Source organism: Vanacampus margaritifer, chromosome 19 (assembly GCF_051991255.1).
Source record: "Vanacampus margaritifer isolate UIUO_Vmar chromosome 19, RoL_Vmar_1.0, whole genome shotgun sequence".
Lineage (NCBI taxonomy): Eukaryota > Metazoa > Chordata > Actinopteri > Syngnathiformes > Syngnathidae > Vanacampus > Vanacampus margaritifer.
In genome coordinates, this window is record NC_135450.1 from 6,620,747 (window position 1) to 6,642,551 (window position 21,805).

The 21,805-nt window shown below is 38.2% G+C and overlaps 2 protein-coding genes across 28 annotated transcripts in view; one reads left to right on the forward strand and one right to left on the reverse strand.

Annotated features, from left to right (window-relative positions):
- nrxn3b (neurexin 3b) overlaps positions 1-21,805 on the reverse strand; it is a 275,664-nt gene that overhangs the window by 39,349 nt on the left and 214,510 nt on the right. For all 27 annotated transcript variants that reach the window (XR_013289416.1, XR_013289415.1, XM_077552596.1 and 24 more), the window contains one exon: positions 510-681. Coding sequence is in view for 25 of the 27 variants with exons in the window: in XM_077552596.1 (XP_077408722.1) it covers positions 510-681 (172 nt within the window). In the remaining 2 variants the exon portion in view is untranslated. The remainder of the gene's footprint in view (positions 1-509; positions 682-21,805) is intronic.
- On the forward strand, positions 13,894-21,116 carry tp53 (tumor protein p53). Its single transcript, XM_077552601.1, has 11 exons — positions 13,894-14,047; positions 15,522-15,605; positions 15,687-15,735; positions 15,816-15,995; positions 17,062-17,236; positions 18,390-18,502; positions 18,694-18,803; positions 18,918-19,042; positions 19,120-19,211; positions 19,287-19,357; positions 20,352-21,116. The coding sequence occupies exons 2-11, from the start codon at positions 15,523-15,525 to the stop codon at positions 20,443-20,445; spliced, it is 1,092 nt and encodes a 363-aa protein (XP_077408727.1). The 5' UTR covers positions 13,894-14,047; position 15,522; the 3' UTR covers positions 20,446-21,116.

The window sequence follows — 21,805 nt, forward strand, 5'->3', positions numbered from 1 at the left end:
TTGTGTTTGTGAGCTCATCACACTTTTACCGCAACTCAATTTGATGGTTTGTTTAGAATACATTCAAAATGTCCTCATTTCTACTTTCATTCACATCCAGCAATTGGAGAAGAACATCAAAGTTCCTCATCATAGGAATGCCAGAGCCCTTTGGACTGAGTGTGCGCTATTTGATGGTTTGTACTCTGTGGTCGTGCTACTTCAGCTTTATCTGGCCAAAAGGCCACATCGAACGTCTGCTGCTATCTTCTTGCGCGCTCCCAATCGAAACACGTCTTCAAGTCCTATTCCTCAAATCATCCGGTTATATGTTGCCCTGGCAAGGCTATTAGAGAGATACTGTGGAATAAAACCTGCTAATTACATTTTACAAGGGTAGTCCTGGGCCACAAACCATTTTTAGCCACATATTGATACCAATTATTTAAATAGGTGGTGTCCAGTAATCTAAAATGAATAAACCTCCACTAAGCCATGAAGAAATGACCATAAATTAAAGTCGAGCATACCTGAAGGAAAGTGCTCATTGATCGGCCAGTTGTCCACTTGTAAGGTCGCATTTCCGCCATTCCTGGTGAATCGAACCAAATGGTATTTGCCATCATTTACCGCTGTTGTCAACTCCTTAACACTGATGTCCACCGTCCCAATGTTGAAGGTCACGCCTACTTTCCCTTGCTCCTGAAGAAGACACAGAAAGAGGAAAGTGAGCAAAAAATCAATAAACCATTTACTCAGCATTGCACTTAATACTTTTTTTATATATGTGACATAAAGTCTTAGATAGTCCTAAAATGGCTAGGCCTAAATTATTTGTAATAATTGCACTCAAAATAAAACTCAAAATTATTTTGAGGTTACACAGGCTTCTAATGACCATAACAGTAGTCCTGTTATTGACACTGTTCTATTTACACAGATGGGGAATGCAGAATTACGGTCGTAACCCTCTGAATCATTGTTGAAATGAATTCATTTAACAAATTTTTATCATCATTATTTACTATCACTACAATGATTAAGGGTGGGAAGTCTGAAGACACGATAAAGTCACCGGCAGTTATTGCCAGCTCATTTTATGAGAGTACCGCTTATGTTGTCTGTTGCTACACCAGCCAAATGTGAAAATGCCAACACCCGGTCGAACACGCCTCTGCGCAGATTTGTTGTGCGCATCACACCTGATTTGCGGCAGACATGAAAAAAGAGCCCTCAATCTACTATAGGGGCCTAAAATATTGTCTGAAAGTCTCTCATATTGGGTTATGTAATGTGCGGTGGCTGATCAGCCATGGACTGGAGAGCAACGGGAAGTCCACAGGCTTATTTTAGTAAAAGGAAACAAAAACAGTGGGCATCTCGGCGCTACCACGCGTCATGGTAAGCTTAAACATCCCCAGCGTCAAAAACATTGATGGCCAAACCGAAAAAGTGCTGCTTAGGCACAAAAAATTAAGGAGGCGCCACCCTGTGGTGCAGTGCCACACTGCGGATAGTTACAGTAGGCAGTAGCAATGTCTTTGCTACAGTGTAACTAATATATCAGATGAATAACAAAAAGGCACTAATCAGCACTACCTTCTTCATTATAGGACCGTTAAGTGATAAAAAAAAATAGGCTGTTACCTAGCACAGTGATTGCATAAGTCTATGTTCCTTACAAACTGTATGAACACTCAAGCAAATCTTTGTCTGCCTCTTACTACCTTCAACTACTTCAATTTCTTGGGCTGTCAAGTGTGTTTTTATTGCGCTGCCTTGCATATTCTGGTATGTGACAAGAAAAATAGAAGACAAGAAAAATATGTACGAGAGGGAACAACCTGCTTTCTGTGCCATTTGTTCTAATCCCCTGCAGGGAATCTTTGTTTAATTGCCACCTTGTAGAAGTCAGAAGCTAAGGGACTGTTTCTCATGACAAAATAGACATTACAAAGGCTTGCAAAAAGGGGCAGACACACGTTTAACTGATCCGCAGGGACGCCGTTTCCGACCGGCTAACAGTCGCCAAGCAGACCCTGACCATATTAAGCTGTACTAAAAGGTACTTGTCACAATTTAAAATGACAGAACACTTAAACCCGCCGACCTCTATTTAACGTTGAATGCTCTTTGGTATTACAAGAGCATTTAATAAGGCCAACTTTCAATATATTTAACCATTAGAGTCCATTAGGCTTTACCTCCTCTTATATCATTGTCTAATATGATACTAAAACCATCTGCTAGTAAAGGGGAACTGTAGCACACAATAATAAATGAAGTTCATCATTCGACATACAGTAGTTCAAAAACACAGATCACTACTTAAATGTGTTTTACAGCTTTACTAGAGCACTAAAGCTCTTGGAAGCGTCTATTTTTGTACAAGGCACCCGTTTTTGGAGACAGAAATTCTGAAGGGCAAACAGGCTGAAAAGTGTTTTAAGGGACCTGTGAGTCCATTTAAAAGTTTATTTTTAGGCACAGGTGCTGTTATTTAAAGCACAGATAAACGAAGAAGCTAGGAAAATACAGGATGCAATCACTGTATTTTCCTAATTTCTTTAAAGTCTTCAAACTGCAAAGGTAGTCAACGCACCTGCAGTGTATTTAATACTTCATTTGTAATTAAAATCTCAAGACTGCTATGAAGGGGGAGGGTGGCACGCCATTACAGTGTTCTCACACCTCTAATGCAAGGCACGACTGAGCTTCTCTCCTCTGAAAAAGAATGTCAGAAAGGACATAAGAACACAAATGGTAAATGGCAGAAAAAGGCTCAAAAGTGGTGGGTGCACTTAAAAGTCTCCGTCAATGAGATTGCAAATGGGTTCTTAAATTTGAGCAGTTGTTATAACTACAGCAACAGACACATGCGCACAATAAAAGCAGAATGTGCTTAAAGTGAGATTGCACACTTAAATGCAAATGCAATGTGAAAAGTAGTTACTGTTGTCGTGGACGCTAACTACATTATCCACTTTATTTTGACGTAACATAATGGATTCTCCTTGTTCTTTCTGTGGATGAACACCATGTTTTTATCGAGTATCTCAATTGGCGGTCTAAATTGTCCTTCAAAACATTGTTGGAACGGGAAGCCATTAATATGAGATCTGCTCGATGTGTCTTTGTTCCCAACAAGTTCACTTTTTAAAATTTAAATTAAATTTGAATAAAAAATAGAGTAAATTTGACTCTATTTAGAGTGGGAACAAATAGACTCAGTTTTAGAGTAATATTTACACTTGGAAGAGAGTAAAATAAAGAATTGAAAAATATATATATAATAAAAGTGACTCAAGGGTTGAGGAACAAACTCATGACCTTCAGCTTGGTAGACAGCCGATCTACTCCCTAAGCCACGCAGCTTCTGCTATGTGTTAATCCAGTGGTTCTCAACCGCGGTCCTCGAGTACCCCTATACAGCCTGTTTTCCATGGCACTCTCAGCCAACACAGGTGTTTCAAACGATCAGCTAATCAGCAAGCTCTGCATGAAGCCTGATAACTATTGTCAGCTGTGTTGGCTGTGGGAGACATGGAAAACAGGTTGGATAGGGGTTGAGAACCGCTGTGTTAGTAAATCGCTCGTGTCAGCTGGAATCTTCCTAACTCTAGAGGAACCAAATAGTTTTACTGTATAGGCCCAAATATCATTTTTGGTCTCTTGGAGATAAGCAAACAGTAGGAGGGGCATAGCTCAGGTGGTAGTGTGGCAGTCTCCCAAACTGAAGGTCGTGAGTTCGCTCCTCAACCCTTAAGTGACTTTTATTTTTTTCAATTCTGTATTTTAATCTCTACTAAGTGTAAATACTAGCCTACTCTAAAACTGAGTCTATTTGGTCCCACTCTAAATAGAGTCAAATTTACAGTGCATCAATGCCTTCGTCATTACTTCGCTGTTGGCCTCTGACACCGTCAAACAAACTTGGACGCTGAAGCAGAGAAACAAACCCTCCCAGGCTAGCTTAGCGCTAGCTAGTACAGTAGACACAACATAAATTGACATCACATTTAAAACTTCACCAACATTGGCCAGTGAACGGTGGGATATCCTGGAGGTTAAAGTAAGTTCATTTCAACTAAAAATGAAAATCTTTTTGTAGGTTGACATGGATGAGTCAGCACCATACAGTCTTGGTACACTCTGATTAAGAAAAGTGAGTATGAGGCTTGGTGAAGCACTTGAGACGACATACGGTGTCTATAAAGTGCAATAATTTACCAAGATGATAAAGTTGGATCTTTTATTTTTTGGACTATAAACTGTTTTTCAGCAAAAGTACAATTAGCAATCCATTCCATTGTAGACATTACTAAGTTCCCCCTCTGGACAGAAGGAAATATGTGCTGTTGTGCAGAGTTCCTTCTGTCCTTCCCTCTTACTCCGTGGTCAGGCCCACTCCCACACCTCTGCCCTCCCACACTGCACCAATGTTTGATTGACAGATCCAATTATGCTTTTTATTGGCCCGTCACTACTACGGTGGGCCGGCACTTCATTGTCTCCAGAGCAAAGGCTTTTGTTCCCTACTTCCCTTTAGTGGAAAAGATGATGGCCGCAATTCAAGCCGTACACAACATATGGCAAGGACAAAACAGAACAAACTTTTTGCTATGAGCAATAATGACTGATTGTTTATATTGTACAGTATGTGAAGTGTGTCTAATATTTTGACTAGTGTTTGTATGAGCCTGTTATATTCAGCGTAACAAACACTGACACATGTAATTCCAGGGAGTAAATCCTCCATCCGACTGCTTTGAGCTGGCTCTGACTTGTTGGCACAAGAAGCCTCTGTGGTCCCACGTGACCCGACACACACTGTCATCAGTAATCAGGCCCGGCGCAATCCAATTCAATGGCGATCAATGCCTCCGACACATGGAGTGCCGCGGGCGGAGTGAGAAAGAGCGGATCAGTTAAAGCAGCGCTGGCCGATCCTTCAGACAGCTATCTCAGCTTTTAGCAGACAGCCACTGCACAGAGATGAGCTGCGCACAATGGACTCCATCCCCGGCTGGCTGAATGGTCCTTTTGCAAAGCCGCACACCCTGATACGCAACTGTTTTTTGTGGAGGTGAAAAGATGAAAACACCAAGAAGAAATTATCACTACTCTCTAAAAACAGTTGGGTCAAAATTAACCCAAATTGGGTCAAAAAGGGACGGACCCAACTTTGTAGGTTATTTAATCAACCCAAACAGGTTGGTTCAAATGAATAATCCACAAACCAATCGAAGGTTAAATGAATAACCTGCAAAACAACCCCAAAATTGGGTTGGTGTCTTGGTTATTAATTTAATATGACTCAACATTTGGGACGAAATTCCTAAAAAAGTTGGGTTGGTTAATTTTTACCCAATTCTATTGGGTAACCAATCCAAGGTTAAATGAATAACCCGCAAAACAACCCCAAAATTGGGTTGATTTCAAGGTTATTAATTTAATATGACCCAACATATGGGGCTAAATACCTCAAAAAGTTGTGTTGTTTAATTTTTTTTTACCCAATTCAATTATGTTATTCAATTTACCTAAAATGTTGGGCCAAATGAATAACCCAACCCTAAGGGTTGATTTGTGGGTTATTTATTTGACCCAACTTTATGGGCTAAATACCTAAAAAAGTTTGGTCAAATGACTGTCCCACAAAACATCGAATTTAGGGGTTGTTTTGTGGGCTATTATTTTATTTGACCCAACATTTTGGGTTAAATAACTAAAAAAGTTGGGTTGGTCTATTCTTGACCCAATTTCAGTTACATTTGATCCAACTGTTTTTAGAGTGTATGTGTCGGATATCCTCAAGGAGACGATGCATTGATAGACTTTAAGGTCAAAAGCATGTTATTAAAGTGGGAGTTTGTCCTCCCCCCCCACAAAAAAGGTATTGCATTGCAATCAAACCTTGATTGAAATCTGGTACGAGTTGTAGCGGGATGACTCCAGTGGATCTATATGAGGTCTCTGGTGGCAGGAAGGAAGATGCGATATCAAGAATGTGAACATTCAAACGTCCCCGGGGTGGGAGTTTGGGTTACATATCCAACATTTCATCTGACAGAACCTCCCAAGTAAGCTTGTGTGGTCAGGGGCCGTCATAACCGGATAACGCAGGCAGTGGAAGTCAAATCAATAGACTGGACAAAGTGCGGCACAGTTAGATTGATGGACCTGGCCTTCACAGTGCTAAAGCTATTCATCTTCACTAATTGACAGCGGGAACTCATAGACTGCACAGTGATTTGGTCATGCGCACGCATGGCAGATATTTGCACAAAGGGTAGTGTGCTGCGTGTGCTTGCCCTTTACACAGTGCCGAACGTATTAACTACATCCTTGAATTTATAAAAACTAAAGTGACAAAAGTGAAAACCTCCTTAACATTGAGCGATTGTTTGTGTTCAAGGAGATTTCAAATACAACAGCGAAAAAAGTTAGTATAAGAACCTTGGGGAGGCATCGAGCTATGAAAATATTTTCAATTGCAGCGTCCACGTAAAATTGATCAAATAACCCAAGAAAAGCAGCAATATTAAATGATGAATATGACGTGCATTGAAGGATTTATTCAAAGGCAAATAAAATGGACTTTATCGAGTGGTTTTGAAAAGAATGGTAGCAAATCATACAAAAGTTAACCATTAGATTTTCAGGAGCAGATCATTTTGACTGTTTTAAAACCTTTTAGTACAACTTGCTGTGCTATAATATTCAATATTTACCCTGAAAAAGGTCATAATGTCAAGGTAGTTATGGAAAATTATTTAATTTCCAGCATATCACTGGGATTAGCATCTATCAACCACACATTGCGCTCTACCGACTACCTACCTATATACCGGTATTATATATGTTAGGGGTGAAACAAAAACTGATTTGTTTAGAAAAAATGTTTTGTTTTTTTTGTCTGAAAGTTGCGAGTGCATTGACTCGAACCAAATCAAATTGGACCAATTTGAAATATATTGAGATGCATATCAAATCGTCTTTTATTGGAGAGATACGTAAAATGACAACAAAAAGTCATACCTTCTCAAAATGGGCCGTACCATATCCAATTGAATCTTAACCCCACTCTGAGTCCGAATCAAATCATTCCACTTTCAAATTTAACTGTTGAATCATTTTGCACCCTACATATCGAAAACCATATCAAATCGTCTTTTGTGGAGAGATGCACACCCCATATATGTTATTTTTTGTTTTTTTAAAAACTTTTTTTTTTTAATTATTTCATTAATGAAATAGTTTTTTTGTTTGTTTTAGTTTTAGTTTTTTCGTTACCTAAAATAACCTAGCTTGCCACATATGTATCAAAGACAGCTAAGCAATGTCAGTGTGTCACGACAGTGATTTAAAATACATTCTTATTAAACAAAAACATGCTCCAGCAAAAGTGATTAATAGGAGCAAACATGGCTTTACGTCAGGCTGTCATGTGCACTAATAAAATAAGCACTTCTCTCATTAACGATGATGCATTTCCATGCATTCATTCGCACACTCCTAATTGTCTGCAGAGCTGCGAGATTTGATGTGAAGACAGCGGGCACACAGGTTCTGCTGCCTGTAAAATATTGATCGCCCCTAAAAGAAGCGAGGGATCCAGCACAAGCTATATTTCACACCTGAGAGCGCCGAGAACTTCATCAAGTGGACGGGAACAAAATGGCTTCCACTTGGCTTTACTTAGTGCTACTGTTAGGTAACCTTCTAGCGGCAATAATGTCAGTGCCCCGGAGTGCCAGCGAGTGTTAGCTCAGATTTGAGGGGCAAGAATTACTGCATTTTTAATTCAAACACAAGAAGCATTGCCGGCGAAGGTAATGGCTTTGACTCCTGCACTCGGGCTCAATGTCAAAGTGGCAGGCTCGCACTTTGATCCTCCGCCACCGAATATGAATCACACAGGGTCAGCCTTATCAATTATTTACAGCCATTCTCTCTCCATTTCCTGTTTGTCTGCTCTTGTGGCTGTAACTTGCTCTGACACTAATGGCGGACCGGCTGGTGAAAACATTTATCAGTGTTAGCGCAGAGTCCTCTCCAGCGCTACATTATCACTCTCAGCCTTTTGGAACATTCCAGTATGGAGTGTGCGCCGATCTTAATCCGCATTAACTTACTTTACTGTACGTGTCTTGGCTGCAAGTGAAGTCCTTGAAGAAACTTTGCTTGTGGAAACTGCCAAAAAGATTTCAAGTGCAATTTACTTCATCTAGCAATTTTTTTGTCCTTTGCAGCCATGTTTGATCCCCTCAAGTTTGTTTCCTTCTAGGTTGCCTTAAAAATCAACCTTAATAAGTGTACATTCCATTTATGCTGATAGTTCCGTTGTTGTTTGGTCCCCTTTTGGGATGTATGGAGGACCAAGCCTGCCAAAATTTAAAATAAATAAATGACTAAATAAATAAATAATAAATAAACATAAATGGAAATAAAACCAACTTTATTATTTATATATATATATATATATATATATATATATATATATATATATATATATATATATATAAATAAAATTGTTTTTAGTTCCATTTATATTTATTTTTTGTATTAAATTTTTGAACTACATTTTTTTATATCCGTTTTTATTTTCGCATTTATTTATTTCTTTAGTCATTTATTTATGTTTAATTTTAGCAGTTTTGGTCCTCCATAGTAATGGTTTAAAATGGGACTAAAATAGGGCCGGCGTTAGTCATGGCAACAGACGGCTGCTGGTAACTTGTCTCGATGAAACTACTATCCTTCATCTCATCTGCCGGGGTGTCACAGATGAAGGTACAAGGCAAAAATTTAGAAGCCAGAATAAGAACGGCAAAGTAATCTTTCTGTAGGAAAGATTATGATTGGGAGGAGGAGTCTTCTGAGGTGAAAAGAGGTAATAATCAACAGAGAAAGTGGAGCATTAGACACTCCACTACAATCCTCTGAACCTTTTTTTTCCCCCCTCATTTCAATCCGTCTTTTATAGTCGGCTGAAGATGAGATTGATTTTATTTTGATTTAAAATTAATTTACTTGAAGGTAAGTCAGTGATACCATCAATTTGTGGCTCCCCATTTGAGACATGCACTGCTGCTGCTCACATTCAGATTGTTTACGCAGAAATAAATTCAACTAAGGAGGATACATATTGCAATTCCATACAGAGCTGAAATGCATTGCCACTGCTGTTGGTGAAGCACATGAATAAAGTTAGGGAAAATGCACAAAAACGCATGCACATTTGAGTCCTTAGTAATGTCAAAAATTATGTGAGAGACAAAAAAGTTCTAACTTTGATGGGTCTACTTCCACATACGTATATATACTGTAACTTATTTATATGGAATATAAATCCAGTAGGACTCTGAGGTCTGCAGACTCAAGTTGATTAGAGGAGCCCACAGTTCAAAGCAAACATGGTGAGACAGCATTTAGACGTTATGCTGCACGGTCTTAAGGTATTTTATAGTTTTTTTTTAATAACATTTTTAAGTATCTTTTTATTACACTGTATGTTCTTTTAGTCATTTGAGTGAGCTATCTTTTATGTCTGTAATGCTTGTATATGTTGCACTTTTAGGTATATTGAGTTACCTTGTATATGAAATGTGCCTTATGAATAAAGTGCCTTGCCTGACTGTGACTCACTCTTTCTTTCCCCAAACACAAATATACATTTATCACAATATATCGGTTTTCCTTGAAATATCATTACATTAGTGACAACTTTCTGTTCTTATAATTTGTCATTTCTAGTTCCTTTGGCCACTGTCGCAAGTATCGATAGGTTGAATTAAGGCTTGAGGTTGGTGCCAGCTGGCCGTTTTACGATCAGTAACTAAAAGTTAGAGGAATAGTAAATGTGCCATTAATTACAAGCAATTTTAAGGAAAATTATTGAGATTTATAGGTCTTTCTCAAAAATTACAGGTAGGTTATGTCGCTGTATGTTTTAGTATTGGTGACTACTCAAGTACTTGTACTACATGCGCCACCACATCAGGGATCAACAATGCATCATCAAAATCAATAATAATAAAGTACACAATTTTGAAATTTAACTCTACTCTGGTTCACTTCTTAATAAATTTGTATGACTGAGGAATGTGAAAAGGTGAATCTGCTACAGCAAGATCATTACTCAGTTATTTTAAAATATCACTTAAAGGGATACTTGACTCATTGAGCTATTTTCAGCAGTAATGACAGTGATGACGTAATAGGCGCAGCTCGATGACGACGCATTGTCGCAGATTGATGACGTATGCGCCAATTCAAATCGTCAGTCAACAATGGCGGATAGCCGTGTCGTAGTAGTTTTGCGTAGCCTCTTTAGCTTGCTTATGCAGCAAAATATTTGCTTCTTTATTCCCACGTTCAACAAGCGATGTTGTACTTGAATCACCCGCCATTGTCACTTCTCCTGTGTTCGTCTTTTTCATGTTGTTTTGATACATGCAAAGCCATGTTTGTTCTGTAGATTGCGATAAAGTTAGAAAATAAAGTGTTCGCCTTCTTCGCTGATTCTTCTTCTACGCCTTCCGTTAACTCCCTGTGGCTGCGCCACAGCGCCACTTCAGATTTGGCGTATACATTACAGCCGTTAAACGTCCTCAGCGTCTTCTTTTGGACACACGCAAGTCTTCAAATGCTTCTGTGTGTACAAGATTTGTTTGAGGAACGAAGACGGCTTTGCTTCCGTCTGGACTGGGCCTGAGCCATGATTGGTCATTACCTACTTTCTCAGCACAGGTGAGGTCATCTTCAGTCGATAGCAAGTAGAATTTTTTTTATTTTTTTGTTTATTAATTGTATATGAACAATATTGTCAAACTCTGGGCAAAATTAACTTTTCACTGCTGAAAGCGGCTCAATGAGTCAAATATCCCTTTAAAATTGCATGTACAATTACAAACAAAAACTGATACGGGAAGAGAAAAGACTAACCTAAAGGTTAGTTTGTTCTTTTTGGGTTGCCTATAGAGCAATGTATGAGGACATACAAAATTTTTCGTTATATGTGCTACGCATTTCATTTTTGATGTAACCCATCAAAATAAATAAAAACATGACCTTGTAATAGAACATTTTCTGACAAACAAACGCCATGCAAGACTGTCAATGCATTATTTGTTGGCATTGCGCTGTAGCGGGCCAAAATGGGTGTAAAGCAGCAGCAGAGTTCAACTCCTTTCGCATCTCCTGTGGCGAGTGCCCAGACGCCAAGCTGAGCGCCATACGCCGTCGCTGTGCGCTTGGCGGCCGTGTCGGCGTGACGCTGGTCAGTGGGCCAAGTTTTGCTTTGCATCTATTTAAATGATCTCATATTCATAAAGGCATCTCTTGCTTTAGAGCCACATTCAAGTCAACTCCCTGATGACTCATTCAAATAAGAGCCATTGTTTTAATAGTGTGTGTTGCTGGCTTCTTATTACGCAATCTGCTATTCAAATAGACTGATTTCATGCATTTTTAAGGTGAAGACTCAAGAGTGGGACAAGTCGGCCTATCAGAGCCACTGCTGCTTAACAGCATCTCATATCTCATCTCAGCAGCTGTCTAAATGTGTCACTTCTGTTTTGAAATACTTCCGCACAAGTTTGAAAGCACAAGTGAAAGGATGGCATCCTATCAAAATCAGACTTGATCATAAATTTGACAGCTAACGAGAAGAATCCTTACATTAACAGTGTTTGAGTATGTAACCGGCACCTCTAATAAGAGATACAGGGGAGAATGTAGGTCGCTCTGTCCCTATTAATTCAAAGAACATAGATGCAAGTGGCCTATTTCTTGATTATGTTGGACACTTTCAGGGCAGGCTGTCATCAAACTACTCTCCTCTAAACTTCAATTTTTGTTCAAACTATAAAGCAAAAAAAAGGTTTTATTTATGCACTCGGAAATAATTTTCTTGCATTCAAGTCTCTTAAAATTCTTCCGGGGTGTGCTTGTCCCTCCTTGTCAGTTATTCCTCCAGATTATTTTGTTTCTCCTGGCTGTGTCGTAAAAGGAATTACTTGTCATGAAATTAATTGGCTCAAAAGTAATAAGGCACCAGGCATTTTTAAAGGCAATTTTCTTGTTCATAAAATGAAAGTGCGGAAGATAAGTGCGTATCACAAGGCTGAGCAGATAGCGCTGGTTGCTGCTCGGCTCGCTCCCAGTTAACAAGGAAGCCTGCAGAGAGGAGGCATGAAATGTGATTGCGATGCAAGTAGATGCCAATGTCATTACAAACACTACTAATGCTAAATCAAGCGCTGAATAATTGATTGTGGCGCCGCCGCGAATGTTGCACGTAATCTGTGTAAACAGGTTGGAGTACAAAAATGTTCAAACAGGAATTTAGTAAGAACTTATACAAATAAACAAGGATAGTGTTGTTGTCATTGCTAAGGAGAGATAATTGTTCAAGCAACATCATGTTCACTGTGTCAGTGAGTTCATGTGACTATTATGGCAGCAATGTACTCCTAACTACACAGGCACTCAGTAGAAGGCTCAAGGTAAGGCAGGACGAGGCAGCATATAGCACATTTCATACACAAGACTGATTCAAAGCTAAAAGAGCACAACTTTGGAAAAATTATTACACAAATGCTTTAAAGCTCATGTTCATTCACAGAGATCTATTTTTTTATGTTTTAAGAATGCAGACATTAAATCTCAGGTAAGTATTTTTATGTGTTTTAAATGTTTAAGTACTTTATAGGTAATTGGAAGGGGGGCATAGTTTTTTGATCTGAATTTAAAAGCATTTACAATTGGGGCTAACTGAACACTTTTGGCAACATATTCCACTTGTGTGCAGCATAACAGCTAAATGCTGCGTCACCATTTTTGCTTTTAACTGACTCGAGTCTGCAGACCTCAGAGCCCTACTGGGTTTATATTCAATTAACAATTAAGGCCGGACCAGGCCCGCGAGATCATTTTGTAAAGTAAAATAAATATTAGTAATGTCAGACCAATTAATCCACCGGCCACAATCAAAACATATAAATTCATAATTTCATAAGCAATCCTCAGATGTGCAATGGAACTTGCACACGGAATTGCCCTGGATGTCATTATTTTACTCATAACCTAAAGGTATGGTTTGTTTAAATAAATAAAATTAAAATTAAATCATAGACCGACATAAACATGTTAAATACGACAAAAATTCAACAAAGATTAACGTCCTTATAACTTCATTAACTGTGCCACACAATGCATTCTGGGAACAATATATATGCAAAACAGGTAGCTATAACACGTTCGGAACTCATACAGGAAAAGTGTTGCCGCGTTACATTTGCATTTGTGTTTTTTTTTGGAACAATATAATTACAGTTGAACCCCGTATTTTAGGGCTGGCCAACAAATAGCAAAAATCTGCGTGTAATTGGCGGCAATCGTTTTAAAATTATGTACCATGCTTTTACTAATCCAGCCCACTTGATGATATATATTCCTCCATGTGGCCTCTGAGCTAATATAAATTTGACACCCCTGAACCATTCTTCTCTCACATCGCTCTTCTGTCGATATGAGATGAGGAAAAGATGAGCCCTTAACACACTAGAAAATATTTACTTTTGTAAACACTGCCATGTTACACTTGCAATATTTCAGTGTTATTATTTATCACATGTGACTATTTTGAATTTGGGTACAGATTTTAGAAAGCATCATGGATTTTGATAATAATCAGGAAAAACAACATTCACATGTATAATATAGAACCAAATATATACACTATCAAAAACTTATTTTTTTTTTAATTTTCCTTATAAGATAATTAACTATAATTTTAATTGTAATACTATTAACTAACCAATGATTTATCAGAAGAAATACAATTCCCTGAAAAGAGAGATGGTTCACAACCAATCATTTCATGGGATAAAGGTCACGAGGGAGTTAGCCCCACCCCTTTCCTGTGGTGGGAATCCCCAAAACAAGTCTGCCTGCACAGCGTCTGCTCTGTTGGAAACATTTGAGCATTTGTTTTCCAATCGAAGCATCTAACAGGGAAAGTGACTCGTTTTGCACCTCAGTGGTAACCTGACCATATCAGGTACGTGTGTCACACGTCATGTTTAATTTTTTTTTAATTTTTAACATGAACTACAGCGACTTGGAGCGGAAAGCATGTCGAGCATGTAGCCATAACCTGAATGGCAGTGCTAGTTAGCCAGCTATGCTAATGCTTTTTTCGCGTTCGTTCTTCTGCTCGATAATACGGTGATGTAATGCACAGAAATTAATTTAAAAGCCGGAAACAAGCGATCGAATGAATGGTGCAATGCAGCTCGGCGCATACAGTGATTGAGTGAGAGTTTTTTCATCGAACTATTTGGGTATTTATGTCTGGCTGGCTGCTACTGGGCCCTCAATAATCATTTTCGTTGCAAGCATGGTAATGATTTGATCGGAATGACAAATAAACATCACCTTGAACTGGCCTGATAGCCGAGCAAGAGCGACGAGTTTTTTTTTTTTTGCCAACACAAATACGATTCATTTCCATATCGTTTAGCTGTATTGTTTTGGCTGGACGAACAAATAACCCCCCACCCCCAATACAATACAAAACAAAACAAAAACAACCCCGGAGCATCATCTTCCACGAAATACACAAGTTATCTTTATAGTTTATAGACAACAGGGTATTCAAAACACCCTAAGCAGGTTTTATAGCATTTATAGCACTTGTTTTAATTTTTTTAATTATTATTTTTAAGCTCTTTAAACACAAGTTGTATCACATATTAATTACACTTACCATATAATGTACCATCCCTCTATAATTAAAGTAAATACCCCACCCACACACAATAAATAAACTGAAATTGTTTGACTTTAGCCACAGGTGCTTCTACTCAACAGGTGGAGACGAGCTCATTTACCTGCTGGTTGAGTAGAAGCACCTGTGGCCGAAACCAATCTGTCAGTTTTTTTTTTGTTTTTTTTACTTTCAGGACCTTAATTACCCAACCCTGTCCCCAGAGATGTCAATTATAAAATCAACCCATGGTTGTCACTTTTTCTTGGTTTAAAAAGCAGGATTGAAGCAAACTGACATTCAGTAATCTTCCACCCAAAAAAAAAAAACTGGGTGAAGCTGAGCTTTTTTTTTGTGAAATTTTGTCAAAATGTGCTGCCATTCAAAATGAGACTAAACTGCAAAAAACAAAAACCTGGCACTTGCGATGGAGGGGAGGGTTTATGTAATCTCTCCCAGACTCTAATAACATAACATGTAAAAAAAAAGAAAAGAAAAAAAGTAGCATTGAACTGCATTAAAACACAATAACACGCAAAAGGATGTGTATGTATACTGTTCAGAGTTTCCCCCAGTGCTTTATAGGGTTAGAATTTGGCGCTAGCCGTTCGCGCCCCCCCACACCCACACACACACATTGAAACCCTGTGTAATTATACTGAAAACAGGCTTTTACAGTATATTAGAAATATAAATATACATCATTATAGGATAATCTTTTGAACTAATGTTTCCATGCCATCTTCCTCATTCTCTTGATATTAAGGATGGAGCCCAGCCTGAATGACTTGTCTCTGAGCCAGGGCTTCCTGAATAGCCAGGAGTCCTTCAGTGATATGTGGCAAGCTTAGTAAGTTCCTTTTTTTTTATTCTCCAAGGTAACATTTGAGAATGTGAAAACGGACGCTTGCATTTTGCTTTCTACCCTTAGCATGACTCCATCCGTCCCTGAGAATAATGACCTGCCCGATTTGACCCAGGTAACGGTGCTCGATCTGCTTTTCCCTTGTCTGCAAAACTCATGTCTTTTCTTTTTTCTTTTTCTAACCCTCTCATGAAGCTCAATGGCTCGCCATCCCAATTCGATGTGAATTTCTTCAACATGTCGGTGGAGGCGCTCACCAGCGAAGGCGTGCCCCCACCGGCCTCCACCGTGCCGGTCACCAAAGACCATCCCGGGGAATACGACTTCTTGCTACGCTTCCAAAAGTCTGGAACAGCGAAGTCGGTAACATCGACTGTAAGTCCCAAGCGTAAACCTCTAAGATTAAAAGTACAGCCATGGTATTTGCTTGTTTGCACAAAATGGCTGAGTTTTGATTTTGACTAATGGGATCTGCACAATAAAAGTTGTCATGATCTCATTTGCTTATTTTACTTTTTTTTTTTTCTCTCTCTCTTTTTAAATTTATTTTGCTACATGACCATTTTGTGGCTTTGTGTGTAATAACTAGCAGGACAAAATATGTTTTGGTTATTTAAAAAATCATTAGAATTAAAATAAATTACATTGACTATATTCATTTTCCCTAAAAAGAAGTTAAGAACTATATGCAAAACAGATATTATGATTTTTGAAAATGTATTTTAATAATGTAAGAGTTCAAAAAACTCTCCCCATAAAGAGACTGAAGAAAAATCCCAAACTTTTGGACCCTGAATGTTCTGAACTTAACCATCCTCATATGCTTAAAAAAATATACTATTCAAAATTAAAACTCCTAAATTGTCTAAAATATTTTTACAAATATTTACAGCATTTAATATGTATTTTACTGCTTTTTATTCGAATGGCATTCGACTTTGAAGCTTCCACTGTCTATGTGGCAGCGGCCTGAGACAAAAGGTTGCTGCCGAGGAGCGCAATCCGCACCTCCCTAGCTCCGGATGGTTTTGAATGCTAACATTCAACAGGCAAGTATGTGAAACATATTACCAAATACACTTTATAAAATGAAAAATCTTACCTCAATTTTTATATTCCAAACCGCGTTTTTGTTTCTCTCTCACTGAGCCATTGATTCTCATTCATTCTTATGAAGTTGCATCATTTCTCCTTTCCCCCCCAATGTAAGCCAATGGGGTCACTTGTGATGCAAGCCATAGTGTGCTCTGGTTGGCTCTTTTTTTGTCAAGTTAGGCTGATCTGGCCCCTAAAGTTACCTCCCACTTCTATCTCCCCGTCTGTGACTTGATGGCAAGAGCTGAACATGACGGGACATGTTCCCTCACTGCCTTTGCGCAGCACGCAAAGGGTTAAAATGGACTTTGGCGAGGTAAAAGAAAAAAAGTGTGTTTCCTGTCAGTTTTCAGTGACGCTGAATAAACTCTACTGCCAGCTGGCTAAAACCACCCCCGTGGAAGTTCTGGTTAGCAAAGAGCCGCCGGCGGGAGCCATCTTCAGAGCCATGGCGGTCTACAAGAAAACTGAGCACGTGGCCGAGGTGGTTCGTCGATGCCCTCATCACCAGAACCAGGATGGTAAGTCGACATGGTAGAAGGGACGGCTGGGAGCAAGAGCCCATGTATTAATGGAGACATTTTATTCTTAAATTGCAAAATGAATACACATTTGTTTTTATCCATGTATAATGTTAAATTAATTTGTGGTAAATTGTAAATCAATAATAATTATAAATCAAGTTTTAAAAATGAGTGTGTTAAGAGCCATGGGTGGAAAAAAAACCCTACTATAGTCTATTCTATTCGGAGGAAATTTGATCTGCATGGAAACTAACCTACATGGGCTTCATACTACACCAAAACATAAATTTTTAACAAAACAGGCCCATCGTCTATCCAGGATTTTTTTCTTGTTACATTGTTAACATTTAATCTTGTTGAGACATAATGCTGCAAGGCTCCCGCCGAGTACATTTTTCATACAGTTTAAGTGTCTGAGTTAAGAGATTTGCCTTCAATATATTTTTTACATTTATTTATTTATTACATTATTTAATCATTTGTCAAACTATATTTTATATTTAATCATTTGTCAAACTTATATTATTTATTTGTAAAACAATATTTTATATAAAATTATTTGTGAAACACCATTTTATATTTAATAATTTGTAAAAACAAAATTTATATTATTTAATAATTTGTAAAAATACATTTTATATTAAATCATTTGTAAAACTATATTTCATTTTATTTGTAAAATAATTTTATATTATATTATTTGTAAAACCACACTTTATATTATCTGTGTAAAACTATATTATTTAATTAGTTGTTAAAACTTTATTTTATATAATTTTTTGTAAAACTATTTTATATTAAATTATTTGTAAAACCATATTTTACATTGTGTAAAACTATTATTATCTAATCATTTTTAAAACTATTTTATATTTAACCATTTGTAAAACTATTTTAAATTTAATCATTTGTAAAACTATATTATATTTAATCATTTGTAAAACTATATTTTATATTATTTAATCCTAATTTGCAAAACTATTTTATATTTGATCATTTGTAAAACTATATTATTTATTTAATCATTTGTAAAACTATATTTTATGTTATTTAATCATTTGTAAAACTAACGGACCACGTGGGGACGGAACACCGAATTGTGTGGGGGGAAAAAAAATCTGAAATTGTATTGTAATATGTTGACATCTAGCCACAGAGAACAGCCAGCATCTGATCCGAATGGAGGGCAGCCAGAGGGTGCAGTATTTCGAGGACGTGAACACCAAGAGGCAGAGCGTGACCGTTCCCTACGAGCCCCCCCAGGTACGCCACAAATAACTCCCTCCCCAAGTTAAACTGTCACCTTTGTCGGAGTGAACAGTAACTTTACGACAAGTATGGAAATAAATTCACCATTGAACAATCTGCCAACAGTAGGAAAGAGTTGTTTAACGATGTTTCCCCCGCCGTCCCCCATGACAACAAAAACCCCACAAATATTCTCTGTTTCTTAGTTGGGCTCTGAGATGACAACCATCCTACTGAGTTTCATGTGCAACAGCTCCTGCATGGGGGGTATGAACCGCCGGGCCATTCAGACCATTCTAACTCTGGAGACCCCTGAGTAGGTTTTTTGTGCTTGGATTGTGTTGAACCATTACCCCCCCCCCTCCCCCCGCCCTACTCTTGCATTTTCCCATTCATTACTGCCATTCTTATCATCCGCTGTCCTTCCCAGTGGAGTGATTTTGGGCCGAAGATGTTTCGAGGTGCGCATTTGCGCATGTCCCGGCCGGGATCGCAAAACCGAAGAGGAGAACCACACGCAGACCGAAAATGGCACCAAGCAAACCAAAAAACGAAGTAAGTGTTCAAAATGGCTTCTAGGGGCCTTCCCCCCCCCCCCTGCATTTCAAAATTTCCCCCCCTCGTGTCCACAGAGAGCACCCCAGCAGCGACAAGCGCCCCCGCTAAGAGGCCCAATCCCACCTCCAGCGTGGAGGGAGACGACGATGACATTTATTATTTGCCAGTAAGTCACCACGCACAGAGCTGAAATTTCAACGTCATTATTTCATCATTTTAAAACGTCCGATTTTTCCTGCAGATTCGAGGACGTGCCGTTTATGATGCATTTAAGCAGTTCTATGAAACCCTGCATGGGCAGCAGAAAAAAGGGTAAGAAGTTAACAAGCAGTGAACCATGTGGCTTTTAAAGTGAAATATTTTTTATTAATTTTGCCCATCTGTAATTTGTCGATTATGAGTGAAAGAAGGAAGTCATTAAGCCAAGTCATCATAGGCTCATTTTGGCCAGTTCTTGGGGTCCTTGGAACTTTTTTTTTTTTTTGTAAATTTGATCCCCAAAGCCAGTTTCAGTCAGTTAAGCTACAGTAGGCATATATACATACATGGAACCACACAAAAATAGTCTCACAAAAACTGTCAGCCATTTTGATTCAAAGTGGCCATTTTTGGGCATTCTTTAATTTTTTTATTTTCTGCCTTAAAGCCAGTTTTAAGGCAACCTGTAATTTGGTACCTGAACGACCAAATACAGTCCCCTCCGTATTGGAACGGCAAGGACAACTCGTTTTGTTGTTGCGGTTGGGTTTCTTTCAGATCAAAACATGAATGAAAGAAGTTCAGAATTTCAACTTTTATTTCATGTTACTTGCATCCGAAAGTGTTAAAACAAGTCAGCCCAACGTTTGTGCTGATCGATTGTTCACTCTTCTCTCTGCTAGAAAATGGTTTGCTTTTCTCCCATAGTTTCTGGAAATGCAATTTTCACAGGTGAAATACAAAGATAATCTAGTGTTTAAGCAATCAATCTGAACAGTCACGTGTTCCAATACTTTTGCTCACTTTAAAAGTGGGCGGGGTCAAACATAAGGTGCTCTGTCCTCAATTATTTAGCACATCTTGCCGTTCCAATACTTTTGGAGGAGAATAAGTCAGCCATTTTGGCTTTCAAGTGCTCCTTTAGTGAAAAAACTTGTTCTTAAGATTTTGTCCGATTGTTCAAAAATTTGGAGGCATTTAGGGAATCCCGAGAGCAACATTTTACGAGCACTGCATGGTAGCAGTGAACTCAATTCAACCAATGTCACAGTAAGCACGTCTTATAAATATTTTTTGTCGATTCATTCTCCTTTTTTCTTAACTGCAGAAAAAAGGAGAATGGAATGCAGGACCAGGACGTGCCCGTGGGAATTGGGAAACGTCGAATGTTGAAAGAAGAGCGCAGTGATGACACGGAATAAAAAGTTTGCCCCCCTCCCCTCCCGAAAAAAAAAAAGAAGCTAACTATGTTGGGGGAGTCTCAGTTTGTACTGTTGTTTTTCTATATATTCAATCATTCCATTTTTTTGAAATGGTTTTGTTTTCATCAATTTTGTTTGTATTTTTTATACCGTTGTCTGACACCGATCAAATGTCCAGTAGGGTGCATCAAATTGAAATGGGATTTCTTTATTTGAAAATCTGAATTTGGCTGGCATTGCATTTTGTTCCAACAAAATTTTGAGGAAATATATTGAAATTTAGGGGTGCCACAAAGCACACAAACTTTTGCAAATTTAAAATAACATGACCACTTTTGTCCATATGACGCCCCCATAATCAACATTACCAAAAAGTTCCTTAGTGTTACTTCAAATGTAATTATTTTGCAAAAGTAAAAAAAAAAACACAACAGACATGATGATAAAATGCAATAAGACCAAACATACCCAGCTGAAACAATGAAGGTCACTTCAGTTTCTTGAGAAGCAGACATTTGTTTTACCTCGCATCGCTTTGGCACCCATTGACCACAATTTACTAATAATATATGGTGGCACCCCTAAACCATCATATATTGGAGAAATATTTTGGATTTGTAATTTCTAGATTGGAACTCTTTTATGTTCCCAGCCATATAAAAAAAAAATAATAATTGATGCACCCTAGTGCCCAGTCCTCCGTTTGGAGCCGTTGTTTTTCTTTGTTACGCAGGCTTTTCTATTACTACAATGTAGATGTGGATAGGACTCCACTGAAAAATAAACTTGAACTGAAAAAAAAAAAAGCGCTATGTCAGATTTTTTGGGGGGTCAAAACCAGTTGCATGTGAAAGTTGATGCTCATAAACAAAATCCATGTTATGTCTACATTTCAGGGTCAAGTTCTCATTAGAGATGAAATATTTACCATTCATCACAGTAACGTTTCCGTTGGTCGCCGTGTGCGCTCATTAACATGATCAGTGTCTTCACAGATCACTTTATTTATTTATTTATCATAACAAGCAAATGTTTGATCAAACTGGTAGCCTTTAACATTAATTATTAATTGGTAAACAAAAAAAGTACTGGCACCTCTGTTTCAGAAAGGTTGGTGAGTACTGTATACATATAATACGTACAACTATATGTACAGTATAATATACGGTAAGCACCAAACCAATATATGTATTTCTGTTTTTTGCAAGAATGTCACAATCCTAAATGTTCATGGTCGCATACCGTAAGCTCCTGTTGATAAGAGTGGTTCAGTGCAATGAAATATTTACCATTCATCACAGTAACGTTTCCGTTGGTCGCCGTGTGCGCTCATTAACATGATCAGTGTCTTCACAGATCA

What these genes read in the sequence shown, in the direction of transcription:
- tp53 (XM_077552601.1), top strand. Translation starts at nt 15,523, where the DNA reads ATGGAGCCCAGCCTGAATGACTTGTCTCTGAGCCAGGGCTTCCTGAAT. An exon ending in ACCTGCCCGATTTGACCCAG is followed by an intron (nt 15,736 to 15,815) that starts GTAACGGTGCTC and finishes CCTCTCATGAAG; the next exon opens with CTCAATGGCTCGCCATCCCA. An exon ending in TTCCCTACGAGCCCCCCCAG is followed by an intron (nt 18,503 to 18,693) that starts GTACGCCACAAA and finishes TCTGTTTCTTAG; the next exon opens with TTGGGCTCTGAGATGACAAC.